Here is a 16,034-nt window from a genome sequence, read left to right as displayed (position 1 = left end):
ACCATTTTCTGCAGTATTTTTTAAAGTATTTTTATTCAGTATTAAATATTCTATTATTTATTAAGTATTTTTTTAAGTCAGTCAATGTCACTTCCCTATGCAAAATCAGACTAGCAGCTAAACCTTGTGCAAGAGCACCTCAACACATGCCTATCTTAAAAATGTAGCAAAAGTTATTCCATTAGACTTTTCTCCAACAGAACTGCCCTGTTCTGAAGGGCAGAACTGACAAGATATTTTCCAAACCACACAGATTCAATACTCCCACAAGATTGTTTAGAAAAAAAATGAATACTTTATACTTTGAATACTTTATACCAAATCTTTGTTTTGGTTATGGCTTTGGAAATAGTGATCTTTTATCACTATTTCTGTCTTCTCAACTGGAGTAGTGCAATGAAAAGCAACCAGTGTTAATGTGGGGATTTGGGAATGAGAATCACCATTACTATCAGGAATTGCACTGTCAGCCTCAGCTGTGCCTTTACTCTGAGCTAGAACTGTATCAATCCCTGATCCCCAGAATTACAGCTCCTGCCAGAGTACTGAACACAGTTAAAAGCCTGGTGGATGCAGCAAACAGCAGCACTCACACCTGCATGGAACAGTTCCCCAAGGCTCTGCACTAACACTTTCTCATTGTTTTTCCCATTCAGTGACACCAACAGACCCCACTCCAGGAACAGCTGACATCGTGTGCTTTTTGGGATTGGATTTGACATCCCAAGATGCAGAAATAGCACTCTATGTGCTTTTTGCTCTTTCTGCAGTTGGAGCACTGAGCTTGGCTCTTTTTGCATACAAATATGGAAAATTGTCCAAAAGATCCCATAAACAATCACACATGGAACTTAGTAGTAAAATGTAATATTTCCACCTCATAAAATGTTTTGGTTTGTTTTTTCTTAAAAAAAACCAGTCTATAGCACCAGGAAGAGAAACTAGTGCTTGCAGTATTGCAGCTTTCTGTCTTGCCTCAGAGATGGCTCCCCAGCATTTTGTTGTTTGCTTTCCAATTTAAAAAGGGAGAGGAAAGTTATTTTTCTATGTTAACCGTCTCTTTTGTTCATGGGCATTACTGATTTGATTTCTTAAAGATCAAAGTAAAATTGCTTGTTCCTGTCTACATATAAGGATTCTGAACGTCACCTGGCATCTGTCCTTGCTTCATCATCAACAGTTCTGAAAGGACCCCTGGAAGTTCTCCAGCTTCTTAGAATTTTAAGACAAATTAGTGTCTCTCCTGGTGAAAACTGTTATACTGCAGCTATTGTACAGATTGGATTTTCACCCCTCCCCTTTTCCTTTATTTCATGTACAGTAAGGTCATTTAAACTGGAACAAAATGTTTGTCTGCTATATTTTAAATTTCAGTGCATAACCCTGCTTGCTTCCTTGTGATACCAGAACATCAGAGGAACTTCACAAGACAGTCATGTTTTCTGGAAAATAGTTTATTGAGTGCTTAGGGAATTAAAAACTACAAGGTTTTGCTTGCAGTTGCAGAAGCAAGAAAAAAGTTAAACATAAATTAGTTACCTGATTTGCTACTTAGAGTGCTTCTGAAACCCTCATTTTAATCAGTCATTGTCTACCATGACCTTTATATTAACATAGCTGGCCCTTAAATTTATGTAGCAGAATATTTATAGATTAAAAAGTGCCTTTCTATGGCATAGGGCAATATTTATGAAAGCTGTTGGAGATTTTCAGTCTTTTTACTAGTTTCCACTTACACCCACTTGATTTTTCTGACATAGGTGACTTTATTCCATAATCCACCACAGGAATAAGAATTAAGTAATTCAGTCAGTGTAAAATAAGCCCCACTTGTCCAGAAGCTTTAGTTGACTTAGATCAAATAAGAGAAGAAAAAAAAGAAAAAAAGAAAAAAAAAGCAGCCTGATAGTAACTGCAGTTACTCAAAACTACATTTGTTGTGTAGAATTTCCATTCCAAGTATTGTTTTCATCTTCTCCATCATCTTGAGTCCTCAGTCTATATATTTTGCCTTCTTTTTTGAAGTCTTCCCCCCGCTTTTCCACTACTCGTTTCCTGACTGCTTGCCTAGGGCGCAAAAACAGTGAGGTTTGACAGTTTCCTCAGTAATAATTACACAAGAGAAGCAGCAAATGCAATAAACACAAATCATCCATCCTTCTCTTATCCTCAATAATAGTTTTCTTCATCCCTTTGTTTCCTTGGGAAGCAATACCCAGGTGAAAATTTGTCACTTAGCAGTCAGAGAGAGTGGCAGACTCTCATTTTCCCTGTCATTGAAGCAAGATGTAGATTCTTCACCAGAAACAGCTGAGCAGCTCTCCTGGTACACGGGAGATCTCATTCTCTAGGCAATACAAAACCTGTCAAAACCAGACTCCATCTGCTTCTGTTACTTGAACAACCATCCCATAACAGTTTGATATCTCATTTTTAACATTTTTATCTTCCAAACAGTATCAGCTGAAGTGAAGCTCACCTTTGTAGTTACAGCTGAATTCCCTATTCATAAATGACTGCAAGACAATGCTTTTTCTACTGTGTAACTGGAAGTTCAGTTCCCCACTACAAGATTAAAACAATTGCAGCAAGAAGCTTGAGAAAACAGCTGCCTTAAACGCTTTGCCTTACCTGCTTTGCTCGATGCTGCCCGACGCTGAGGGAGATGAGTGGTCTTGCTGATGGGCTGATCTCACAGAGGGCTGTGAGGGAGGTGGGCTCGTAAACAGAAAGTTGCTAATGAATCTCCAAACCGCTAAAAGGGGATAAAGGATTGTGCCCAAGAACTTCCACAGATCACTGCCTGAAGCCTGAACAACAGAAGTCGCAGGTCTTCCCGCCTGTCATGAACACACCAAGCAAACTTGTCAGGTGTTAAAGTCCTGCTCTTGCAGACAGAGTATTTCACACAACATTTTGAAGCTCATTAGACACAAAGGAACAACTTTGGTTACACATTAGACTAGTATCTCTGCCACCATTTATCTGCTTCAGAAAAACTTCTCCAAATCAGTTCTGACAAAAACTAGAATAATTTTGCAATCTGTTTAGACAAAGAATCTCCAAATTCAAGCCAAATACTATCATGGCTGACTAACAGCAACTATCCAGCTACTGTATTGCTGTTTGAAAAATCAAACACACCAAAACCCAACACCTACCGGCAGCAACACTACTGAAGCACTGGGTGCTAGCTCGAGTTCTACTAACTTCTTTCCATAATCTTCTTTGGTAAACTCCCTCCTGGGAAACATTGTTGCCAGTGAAAAATTGCCATAAGTGTTACCAACCGTCTGTGAAGCACAAAAAGAAAACATTTTATTTATACCTTTATTTTCAAACAACTGCATGTTTGCTAGCTGATTATACCTTAACAAGAGTTCTGTATCAAACTATCACTCATCCTCAGAGCAGGATATGAAATATCTTTCATTTTTCTCTATCTCTTACTAATGATAAACTGCAGCAATCCAAAGGCAGCTGGTGGAACTGGAGAAGGCTGCTACCAAAACTTTCTTCAAATACCCAACAAGGAAAGGAGTTGATGACAACTCCACCACCATCAACAACTACTTGATGCTCACCAAATCATAATCAGCACATAGCTGAGAAACAAATGCCCATTTACCTGTGCAGCAAACTGCCTGGCTTCTTCTAGCCGTGCTTCAGATGGGAACTGGTTAGTGAAGGAAGATCCATCGGGGAGGCGGAACTGAATCCTGGCTATTGCACTGTGGGACACGTATTGGGGTCAGTCAGGACATGAACACTTACAGACAAAGGCTCCTGGGCCTTAGGCTTGGTAGTACTGAAATGGAGGACAGAGTGACAGTCATCCTGCCCAGGTTATAAGATTGAATTCACAGTGGAAAACCACCTGCTGATCTGTCACAATGCACCTCTTCCATAACTCCATATAAGGCCCCCATAGGTTCAGATAATTCTTAAACCAGCAGTGCTGTGCAAAGCAGGAGACAGCCCTGACACGGGCAGCTGATGGCCCCAACCCAGCCTTGCTGAATCCAAACCATCCACACACACAGCCCCTGGACCCACAGCACCTGGATCTGCAGTGAGCTGCCCAGCACGCTGACATTATTCAGTCATTCTGTCCAGAATATCTTTTGCAGTCTCACCTTACCTAGGACTCCACCAAGCTCCATTATACTGGTATTTAAATCAAAGCTCACACACTAAAAGCTCTTATCTAACTAAAATAACATTTGAGAAAAGGTGGTTAGTGTTTCATGATCACAAATGCCAAAAGGATGAAAGCTATCAAAGAACATAATGTTCATGTAAATAGCTACCTTTAGTGTTACTATTTAAACAGCTCAACACAGCAACATGTTGCCAAGAGATTAAGAGATTGGGATATACATTAACTCTCTTAAAAAGGTTTCTTTACCTCTCCACCCCAAGATACACACTTGTGTCTTCTACAACTCACCTTCGCTCCCTTTGAGCTGCCTCTTTTCTGGCCTCTATTTCAGCCTGTTTAGCCTGAAGAGCTGCAGCTTTTGCAGCTTCTGCTTCTTCCTTCGATTTTGCAAAGCGAGCTGCCCTCTCAGCACGATCCTGTGGAAGGATCAAAGGGAAACCTTAATTGTTAACCTAACTTGTTACTTAACATTCCTTAAAACAGACAGCTATGATCGATACTCATGAACCAACTGCACAGATACAAACAGACCATATGGTGAAAAGACAGTGGAACTGTGAAGAATTAATCGCTGCCAAACTGCACAAACTTGTGTCATTAGCCAAGATCACTGAGTCACTTCCCACAACCAGTTGTTAATAGATGATCCTCCCATGTGAGCTCAACACTCCAGGGAAGATAAAGGCAAAAAACTTAAGACAAATTACAGGACTGCAATTCTAAGTATTCTATACCAAAACCTAATAATGAGGAAGAATTCCAGTTGTTACCACCTATTTACATCCATATATGCACACACATATATACTAACTTGGAAAATAATCCTATTCGTCATTTTGAGAGCAGTGTTCTTGTGTATGTTCTACAATTAAATACTCACTGTGTTTCTCTTTTAGTACCATGCCTAAATTGCAATTATTTTTATGTTTATATGATAATTCTCCACTAGGCTGAAGCAATATGACAAATATTTGTTCAGATAGAAAAGAATTGTAAAGATGAAAGCAGAAGTTTCATTTTATACACAGGAAATGCTATATACTCCCCAAACACAAAAATCGTTACTATACAAGGCCACAGGATTCCCAATGGAAAAATGAGCAATCTTTCAAAGCTTCATCAAATGAGAAAATTTATCATTTTAGTACACTGAGAGAGAGAGAAACAGCAAGCTTTCTTCCAAAATGCAAAATTTACCATTGCAATCTGTTGCCTTATGCGCTCTCTAGCAGCCTTCTCTTCTGCCTTTTCTCTGTTCCTTTCTTCTAACATACGTTTGGTCAATTCTTCTTCCTGTCGTCTTTTGTACTCCAACATTTCTTTACCAGTTTTCCTTCTTTCAATTTCTTTCTTAATTTCTTTCTGAATAGAGAGATATAAAAATTGGACAAAAGACAGAAGTATGTTTGTTTAAGAAGGAATTAAACATTTTATTTCAAATAAGGGTATATAAAAAAAACAACTGCAAGGGGTTTTACATTTTTGTGTTACCTGTTCTTCTTCTTTCCTTTTCTCCTCTCTTCTTTCTTCAAGCCTTTTTGTTAACCTAAATTTAAGAACAAAGTGAAAAGTCTTATCATTGCAGTATTTTCAAATGTTAATGAAGCATTTGCAAGCCCAGGAGAACACATGAAAATGAGCTGTAGCACAGTGCTAATACTTTGTGTACCAGCAATGATTCATTCCCATGCGGGTGCACCATCCATGCAAAGGGTGGTGGTGATTTCACCACCTCCTTTTGCACTTTTAGAGTTGTTCTAACATATTCCTTTTGTCCTTTTTCCACTCATTAAATGAAGAATCCTACATATTCCTACTGTTAAACTAACTTATGAAGACATACAATAAGCAAATACTATTTATGATCTGTGGCAACAGAAACACTAAATCTCAATCTCGTTTTAGATATTTAAGCCATCTGGTTTCTTCTGCACATCACCTCCTAAAAGGGAACACAAGTAATATTTAGCTCTGACATAGATGCACATGCATCTGTCTTAGCTATCCAGAAAAATGCTTCAGAATAAAGATTGACTTAAAAGAACAAAGTAAATTTCTCAATTCAGATTGACAATAAAATCCCAACATATCTGAAGTCTGGGGAAAGGGCAGGCGTGACCCAATGTGAAAAGTCATATAGTCAGAAAAATGTTTGTATGGTAGCTGTTTTCATAACTGAGCTTGGCCTCTTCTTCCCCCTTGCAAAAAATATGCTGTAGATAAATTATGCCAGATTTGTATGTAAGATAAATGCATTTTTTAAAAAGGAACATTGATAATTGTATTAAAATATTGACTGCATTGTCTGATCAGTGGTAACTAAAAAATATACCTCTTCTCCAATAACTTTGGAAGTACACTGAAATATGCATAAAAATATTTAAAATATATTTTAGCATTATGAATATTCCTATTTGCTAAACTTGTTTTATGGTTTTAGACAGGATATTTCAAATAGGATCAATATTATTAAAAACAAGTTTAGAAATAATATCCCTTATTTAAAAACAATGAATAATGAATTAATCATATTTTGAGCCAGGTGTTTCTGATCACCATACTTCAAAAAACTAAACTCAACTCATTACTGTTCACTGATCAAAGCATGAGTCTCAGAATAGGATTCCACTGACTTTTTCAATATCCCTACACTATAAGAAGTCATCGAATCAGCAAGAAACTATGACATCTCTATACAAAACCTAGGTTAGCATTTTATTATACCAGTTTCCAGTACTTTGAGTTCAATGTTTCAATTCATTCAAGAACTTGCAGCAAACATATCATCTCTATTGAAGTTATATCAAAGAACACTTAGAGTTTTCCAGATTACCTCTTTCTTACAAAGTACATGAGAAATTATATTAATTAAAAAACCTGGTTTGGTATCAGCCCTAATATTGTCAGAGACACGTAATACAAAATAAGACTACTTAAATATTTGCCAGATGACAACAGATTAAGGAGCAAAATCCTGTAATTAAATGTATTAGTTAAAAAAACCCCAAACAACCCAAAACACAACAAAACTGCTTCCTGAGAAGCAAATACAACTCATTAAAAAGCCTGCAAAAGAAGACTTGCCTTTCTACTTTGCGTGTAAGATCATTCACAGGCTGAGCATCATTTGCTTGCACATCTGTAGAATTAGTTGCTTCCTGGCTTGCTTGACGTGAATTTGCTTCATCTTCAAGGGGTTTACAAGAAAATAATGCATAAGAAAGAAGGAAAGATTTATTTCTTATCATAAAAGTTATTAGGCTCATTGCTAGCCACAATTTGCAGCAACTGGGATATCTCAAGGACATATGAGGTTCTGCTACTTAAGACTCCCCCCCTCAACAATTTGGTTTCAGGTTACTAAGCCAAAAAACTCTTTAATTTAATCATTTTTCAGAAGAGCATACACAATTTTATTGAGTTATAAACCCTAGATTCCTCACTTATTAAAACTATGCAGAATGACAAGTTATCCTTCCCTCCAGACTTGTGCAAAGCATTCTGGAATATCCCAAGCTCTTCCTCAGTGAGTCTGCTCAATATATTGCCTTTTATGTACTATCATGTAACAACTTAAGAAAAACCATTTCCAAAGCAAATGAGGTGGCATTTGTGTCAGAACACTAACCATTACCAGCAGAAGATGCTATTGTCTCAGGCATAACAGCCTTAGGAGAGTCACAAACCCCTGCTCTGGATTCTGCACTTTCTGGAGCACCATCAGACCGAGAGGAGGGACAGGGAGCAGATGCCTGACTGCCATTTTCCAAAGGCCGCCCTTTCCCTGTGTGCATCTAAGAAATTGGGAAAAGAGAGAATAGAGCCTATGAAAGTTCAAATACTTTTCATAGGTTAAAAGGTCAAGACTGAATTATTGTTGAAGAATCAGTCCTATTGAAAATATAAAACTAGAATTACCACATATTGTTGAGTATGGTACAATCATGCATTTCATATTTTTTTCTAATTTTAGTCTTGCATTTGAAATCAAAGTGATAAAGCAACCTACACTTGTCTATAACTTCATAAATCCACATTACAGAACGATATTACAAAACCATGTTATGAGCTGAAGAGTAATCCCCTTAAAGGTGAGTTGTCACATTTTGTCATTCCAGTTTAGAGTTCTTGACACATTTCTTCAGTACTATGGGTTTACACAGATGATCTGAATAAAACAAGAATTAATGCAGCACTTGTGCACAGTGTTTCCAACCTGTGTACTGAATTCAAGGTTGCTGATTTTATTGTTGAAAGGACAGAACCAGTAACTCACTGGTTCCAGTTTCACCAGTAACTTCCCAAAGGCACAAGGAAGGGCCAGGGTCTTCACTGTCCAGAGCATTACCAGCTCCATCTGGAAGATCCAGCCTGTCAGCATTACCTGTTTGACTTTATGGATTCTGGTAACAAGCTCTTCCACAGAAACGCTGCCAGCAATAACTTCCAAAGGGATTCCATTGTCTCCTATAAAAAAGCTGGATGGGACGCACACGACAGGATCTGCACAGTGACAGTTAAGGGTGGTGAATGACAGAAGGTGAATCAGAGTAACTTTACAGGGTAAAGCAGACCTCCTTCCTACAGGACCTTCTAATGCCCTTATCTCCCACTGCTCACCAGTAGCCAGGGCCAAGAGAGGAAGCAAAAAAAATATGCTGGCAAACATTATATGCAACTGGTAAGCATTTCTTCTTTTCTTTGTACTGCTTTAGGCCAAAGTATTTTTCTCCGACTTTCCAGGCAACTGATTATGATTTGACTTGAGAATGATTTTGTTTTAGTGTCAGACAACATTTTAAGTAGACAGTAATGAAATCTCCAGAGCATGAAGGAAATCCAAGTTAAGGTACAGAATTCCCAGCATCACAAAGAATTAATGAACCATAAGCAGTGACCTCCGTAAGGCAGGCAGGGGTTTACCTGACTTCACACCTGTGTATGTGACAAAACCCAGATCCTTGGGTTGGAAGCTTGTTCCTCCTCCTCTGCAGCTCTGAGCCCCAGATGAAAATTTAAAGCATTTCTTGTTTGTTTTCTAATGCTGATTAGTAGGACCAACAGGTTATTTAGATTATATAAAGCTTTAGATAATTTTCTATTTAGAGAATTACATAGAATTAACATAAAAAAACCCAATTTGCTCACTTTCTCTAATAACTGACAGCTAGTTGAATACACAGATGGTATCTATTAACTACACAGTTTATTGCATAGTTTTATGCCAAAATAAGTATTTTCAATAGCATTGCTTGTAAGTATTTGTCTTAAGAAGGGTATTAACTTGTATAGAGCAATTATCTGTAATCATAATGTAGCATCTAAACGGATCTCAAAGGATACAAATTTGAGAAAACTGCAGGCATGCTTCACTGTTAAAAAGAAAATATTCATTTAGGAGTAGCAATCATTTTGCAACAACTTCAGATTAAGTCTTTCATCATAAAAATAACTGTCCTACAAAACTATTTAAATACTTGAGAGAACACTAAAAGCAAATTTGCATTGCATCTTATCATTAACATTCTGCAAAAGTGTTGACATGGTGACAATCCTTGGTTATCACAGTTGACTACATAAGAGTTAGGAAAGGAAAGCAATGCTAAGAGGCAATTCAGGAAAAAGAAATCTAGTCTATTGAGCACAAATAATGTAGTAAATCTAATAACATGTCTGTAGAGCATTTCAAAATAATACAATTTGGGGAAATATCAGTGCACTTTGTGCACATGGACTGGAACACAAACATAACAAAAATAGCTGAGTAATTTACCCAGGAACTTAAATGCGTCTCCATTCTATGTGTTACAATGGAGGCAAACACATTTTCTCTGGGGCTTTACAGATTTTTATCTTTCTGAATTCATGAAAGGTTTTTAATTCATTATGTAACTTGGCAAGCCAAGAACTGCCTCTAGCACTTGCATTTTTATTACAGCATTTTTAATAGCATTTTTGTGTCTCTTCCAGTTGAGAAAGGGCAACTTCAAGCATTCTATTACTCGTACTGGAATACAGTCTGAAATACACAATGAGTATGTGCAGAACACAACAATAAAATTTGACATTTTCTCAGGCTCTAGGGACTTCAGGAGTACTGAATTCACTTCTGCTCTGGAACCAAGTATTTACGCTATCTCCTAATCAGTGTGAGGACTTCAAAAGCCTCTCACTCATCATCATCATCAATGAAAGATTGTCTAAGAGACAGAAATAGAATAGGCTCAAACCTTTTGGTGTCAATTTTAATAGCAACAAAACCATCTGATGCTGCTTCAGTCACCTTCTCATCTTCCCACCTTGCAGCCATCTCAGTAGATTGTTCATCTTCACCTGCAAGACACAGCACACACATAAGTTAAACCCACCACAGATTGCTGTTTCTGCCTGACTTTAGCTTTGCTTCAATCCTTTGAAAACACCTTTGTAAAACACTTTGGGGATTATTTTCAAGTCAGTTTATAATTATTTTTTTAATAATCTGGAGACAATTCACTCCAGCTGGTTCACTTTAGTAACATGTCAAAACTATGTTCTGATTGCCCCTCATTATAAATTTAATTACATATTAGTACATCAGCTGCTAGTAGGTAAAGCTGTGTTCTTCACTCCGTGTAAATACGTAATTCAACAGGTAAGGTTTCACCGTTTGACAGTGTTAAAAAAAATCCCTAAACCAAGAAACATTTATTTGCAGATTATTTATAACTTAGTTTTGAATTCCTGACATGAACATTAACAGTAGGAGTGGAGGAAAAGGTGTGAGGAGCAGAGAACAAGAATAATAAATGCAGAGGAACTACTTGGATAAGAGAAACTGAAAAGCTGTTCAGGGTCCACAGATTCAGAGGTGTTATTTTGATTAGATGAAACATATCAATCTTACATCGTACATTTATCTCCCAAAACACCATTTTAGTGAGGGTGTGGGTTAATAGATTCTGATTAATATTAACCATCTTTCAACAAGTACACTGGCCTGCAACCATTTCTTTTTCTTCAATCTGTATTACTTCCTAGCAGCTTGGAATGGACTGCAGTCTTGATGAAGAATCTGAGTCACAAGTATGGAAGTATAGTAGTCCATTATTCAGTGACAACAACAAACCACTTGTTTGTTTCATCCCAGTTGCCATTCCATGCAATATTTTTGACTTGTTAAAGATCAGGAGCTACATTTGGAATCTTCCAGTGAAGTGCTGCTATCTGGTCACAAGGCCTCTCACAGGGGCACGTATCAAAAATACAATTTTGGAAAAGTGGTTTTCAACCACGTGTCTTAATTTCCCCTGGCATTACTGGAGCAAAATAGAAAGTATCTACCTCTATTATTATTCTTCTGCATAAGCAAGCAAATATTTAGTTTGTTTTACGTGGGAACCTTTCCTCTTGCTTTAAGTGCAGTGCTTCCAAGTGTGGCCAATGCAGCTGTTGTGCCCAGAGCGGCTCAGCCTCCTCTCCTGTTTCCAAATGCTCACAGGCAGGCAGCTGCTTCACCACACACTGTTGCAAAGGGACATGTGCTCATCCGATTAGGCTACTAAAAATATCTAAATACTTGCCTAACACTAACTTTTCCACACAACCAACTGCTGGAGAAAAAAGAATGCTGAAAGACACGAACAGGGCAGAGGCTGCTCACAGTAGAGTCTGAGAATGACTGAATGAAAATGCTGATAGCTCACGTTTTATAAAGCTCTGTGCCATGATGCACTGATTAATATTGTAACTGCCCACTGAACAGCTGCTTGTTCTCATATATCTTTTTGTCTGATAACCCTTTCTCATTTAGGGGTTAGGGTTCATTTATTCCAGTTTTGTAGTAGCAATTGTATCCTAAAATCAAAACTGCCAGATCACAGGAAAAACATCAGAAAAGTCAAGAGGTCAAGTGTAACAGAACTTGACATAATTCATAATTCTGCTTAACACTGAGCCAGAACAACAGCCTCAAAATTCTAGATCCCAAAACTCTCATGTTTCTTGTTTCTCAAACAAACATCACTTTATTTCACTTAGTGGAATGATTTGTAAACAATTCACAGTCACACTTCCTCATCTCTTAAATCTGATCAGGTAAATCTACATAGGGAAAACATAGATCATTTCTCAAGTGATTCACATACTGGACAAGACTCTTTTTGTGCAATAATTTACTTCCTGTATGAGGAACTTACTCAATACCATTACAGGTTGTCAGAAGACTTTAATTCCCCTCAGCACACAGTCATCAGGGAAGTGTTTTCCTTTCAGGAGAGAGATAAGCCTGACTTTCCCATATCCAACACTTCATAACTACTCAGTAAGAGAGGATTGCCATTCTGGAAATGCCAGGAAGCCAGGACATTAAACCATTCACCTCCTCCTCCTCCTCCACATCATTTCACTTATTTAACTTAGAAAGTGACTTGATACATATTGGCTGCACATAAATAACTAACAGCTTATGTGTACAAATTACCATTTTGTAAAAAAAAAATATTAAAATAATACTTATGTTATGAACAAAGGGAGGAGGGTTTCTACAAACATTCTTAAAAAGAAACAAACATTTTAATTGAAAGCTTTTTATTGTCACACTCTTACCCCTTCATTTTTTCACTCTGAAAAGCACTTTTTATGAGTGGCCTCGTATTTTCATGATCAGAACATGTCTAACCTTCGGAAAGAATAATTTTAAACACCTCAGTCAGAACAGATGAGGTTTTGCATCAAATGAACTACTAACTTTAGACTCAAAGAATCAAAGGCTTTTCTACCTCTATAGGCTGTAAAATCATCTACAGAACAGCTACCAACTGGTACTGGGGATGATGATAGGATCATAATATATCCTGGGTTGGAAGGGACCCACAAGGATCATCGAGTACAACTCCTGGCCCTGCACAGGACACCCCAAAAATCCTACCATGTACCTAAAACCATTTTCCAAATTCATCCTGAACTCTTCCCTGAGGGACTGTTTCATTGCCCAACACCCTCTGGGGACAGAACCTTTTCCTGATATCCAGCCTTACACCTCCCTGGACACAACTTCACACCATCCCCTGGGGCACCTGCGTTGCCAGACCTGTCTCAGTGTCAGGAACAGGCTCACTGTGCAACAACAGAGAGAAACTGCTGCTGGCAATTACTTGATGCCAAAAGTAACTCATCAATCCCCCAACACAAGCCCCTTACCTGGTGTGTCCAGAAGCCTCTAACATCTCACCTTAATATTTCAAACCAGTTTCCTAAGGCAGACCTGCTTCACCTCATGCTCTCTTGGGAGAACAGAGAAATCCCTTTTATTGCAACTTCCCATGAGTTCAATGGGATCTTTAATACCCTTACACCATCCTGTCACCAGAATGTGCCATGAAGGTTTTAAACACTGAGCTCAAGAATGTTGGGATTATGGCTGCAAGCAAAAACACTTTAGGAGAAACTTGCTTGAACAATGTACACTTACCATCACAAATGCCACCTCATTTTTAAGATAAATAAACACATTATTCCTTGCTTGACTAGAAAATACTCTGGAAGCAGAAAGAATAATCCACTTCTTCATTTTCTAGAGAAAATGTAAGTGAAGTGCAGAGGAGAGGAAGAGAGGGACAGGCAGATGGTGGCAGAAACCAAACACAGATGGACATATCAGAACAGCTATCCCACCACAATGGCCACCCCAAAATGATTGTTAACTAACATTTTCCATTTCTCTCATTATTTTTTTTTCCCTTTATTCATTTCTTTCCCATAGATATTACTGGATGAAGTGTACAGAATCAAACACTGCTGAAAGCCTATTCTCCAGGTGTTCTCAAATGCCTGTCTCCAGTGGGAAGTGTGGAGTGTAAAGGCTCAAAGTTACCATCACTGTGAAGTTTGAAACGTGTTTCTACCCAAACAACAAACCCAATCTCTGCTAACACAAAACCAGACTATTCTTTCAGCACCCCGCATCCTTCAAACACAGCTGCTTTCACACACTGTGAGAAAGTTCTTGGGCTTCCCAACTCCCTTTCCCAGCACATGTATCAGAACAGTTTAATGATCAGCTCTGCCATGGGTCAGCTGCCCTGATCTCACGGGGCCCAGGGTGGACCGGGTGTCGGCAGAACTCTCCCAACTCTTCCATTTCAGAGATGTGCCTGGCTGAAGTCACGCTCTGCCTTTTCCAGGGCTCATAAGAACAAACAAAACAAATCCTCACAGCACACACAATGACAAAACTAGGTTACAGCCCTGCAACCAGAAATTTATTTCTCCCCTGTACATCTACATACTCCTATATCCACCCAGTCAACATCAGCATCTAATAGGCCCCACTTTGCACACAATCTTTGTTTAATAAAAAATACTGAACATAAGTTACAACATGCACTTCTCTGCCCCTCATATATCAGGTTGAAACTACTCAGAGACCCACCAGAGTCCCTCTGTCACTGCCCTCCTCAGCCAGGCAGGGGAGAGAACGGCTCATGAGGAAGGCTCATGGGAAGAGATAGATCACTCACCTGTTATCTTCACAGGCAAAACAGATGTGACTTGGGGAAAAAATTATTTAACTTATTACTAATCAAAAACCAGAGCAGGATCATGGGAAATAAAAACAAATCTCCTCCCCACCCTTCTTGCAGTCAGATCCTCACACCCTGTCTCCGCTGCTCCTTCCTCTTCAGGGGTTGGACTCATACTCTTCCAGCATGGGGTCCCTCCCAAATTCTGCAATGTGACTCTTTCCCAAGGGCTGTGGTTCTTCAAGAGCTGCTCCATCCCATCCCTTACTCCAACACCAACACAGCCCAATCTGTGGTCTCACAAGACCTTGATTTCTATCAGTACGTTTACTATCCAGCAGAAAATGCTGTTCTCCAAGCGCATGGAGAGTTGTGTCAACAAAAGGAATTTAACTACACTTTTCTGTTCACATCCCATCTGGGAGTGAACTTCTTGAAGCCACGTGAGTCCTACAGTTCAACAGTTCTTAAGGGAACAACATCAAGTCACACCTTTAACATCGTTGTTGCTTCATGAGGCACCCGAAAAACTTCAAGCCAGGAACACTTAAGGCAACAGTAAAATCTTAAGAAACAACACACAAAGATACGCAGAAGCTCCAAAATAAGTTAAAGAGCATGGTCTAATCACAGAATATCACAGTTTCAATCGTGTTGGAAAAGACCTCTGAGGCCATCGAGTCCAATCTATGACCAAACACCACCTTGTAAACCAGACCATGGCATTGAGTGCCACGTCCAGGCTTCCCTTAAACACTCCCAGGGACCTCACCACCTCCCTGGGCAGCCTGTTCCACTGTCTAATCACTCGTTCTGGGAAGAAATTCCTTCCAATGTCCAACCTAAACCTCCCCTGGCGCAGCTCAAGACCGCCTCCTCTTTCCCATCTTTTTTTCATAGAGGAAGGCAGCGTACACAAGACGATGTGATTCCTACAGGTTCTAATTACAGTGTTATGAAACACGCACTGTCGGTACGAGGAAAGGAAACAAAACACAACAAACAGCCCGGAGAGCTGCACCGGCGAGTGCAGAAGAGCAGAACGGAGGGGAAGGCGACACATCGGACGGGCGACTCCGCTTCACAAGCGGGCGGGCGGGGGCCGGACACGGACACGGAGGGCTGAGGCTGACACAGCACAAATCCCGCTCGGCGGGAGGGGCGGCGGGCGGGACACAGCTGGGAAGGCGCTGCTGGGCCCTGCCGGGGGGACAGCGGGCGGCCCCGGGACGTACCGTACCTGCCACGAACACGACGAAGACGGAGCTGCGCTCCTTGGCGGCGGCGATGGCGGCGGGGACGGAGCCGCCGAACCACATCGTGGGACCGCCGGCACCCGCCGCCCTCAGCGACAGCCGCACCGCGCCTGC

At 39.6% G+C, this 16,034-nt stretch overlaps 2 protein-coding genes across 2 annotated transcripts in view; one reads left to right on the top strand and one right to left on the bottom strand.

Annotated features, from left to right (window-relative positions):
* LCT (lactase) overlaps positions 1–1,897 on the top strand; it is a 17,761-nt gene extending 15,864 nt beyond the window's left edge. The window contains exon 17 of the mRNA XM_015635233.2: positions 657–1,897. Within this exon, the coding sequence (XP_015490719.1) occupies positions 657–868 (212 nt within the window). The 3' untranslated portion in view covers positions 869–1,897. The remainder of the gene's footprint in view (positions 1–656) is intronic.
* Positions 1,437–16,034, bottom strand: UBXN4 (UBX domain protein 4). The gene is made up of 13 exons (XM_015635235.3): positions 15,905–16,034; positions 10,393–10,495; positions 9,506–9,534; positions 8,547–8,665; positions 7,791–7,956; positions 7,247–7,349; positions 5,654–5,708; positions 5,360–5,524; positions 4,451–4,578; positions 3,629–3,731; positions 3,162–3,293; positions 2,632–2,840; positions 1,437–2,067 (listed from the first exon to the last, which is right to left on the bottom strand). The coding sequence occupies exons 1-13, from the start codon at positions 15,981–15,983 to the stop codon at positions 1,929–1,931; spliced, it is 1,530 nt and encodes a 509-aa protein (XP_015490721.1). The 5' UTR covers positions 15,984–16,034; the 3' UTR covers positions 1,437–1,928.

Source organism: Parus major, chromosome 7, assembly GCF_001522545.3.
Source record: "Parus major isolate Abel chromosome 7, Parus_major1.1, whole genome shotgun sequence".
Lineage (NCBI taxonomy): Eukaryota > Metazoa > Chordata > Aves > Passeriformes > Paridae > Parus > Parus major.
This window is presented reverse-complemented; position numbering and strand designations above follow the sequence as displayed.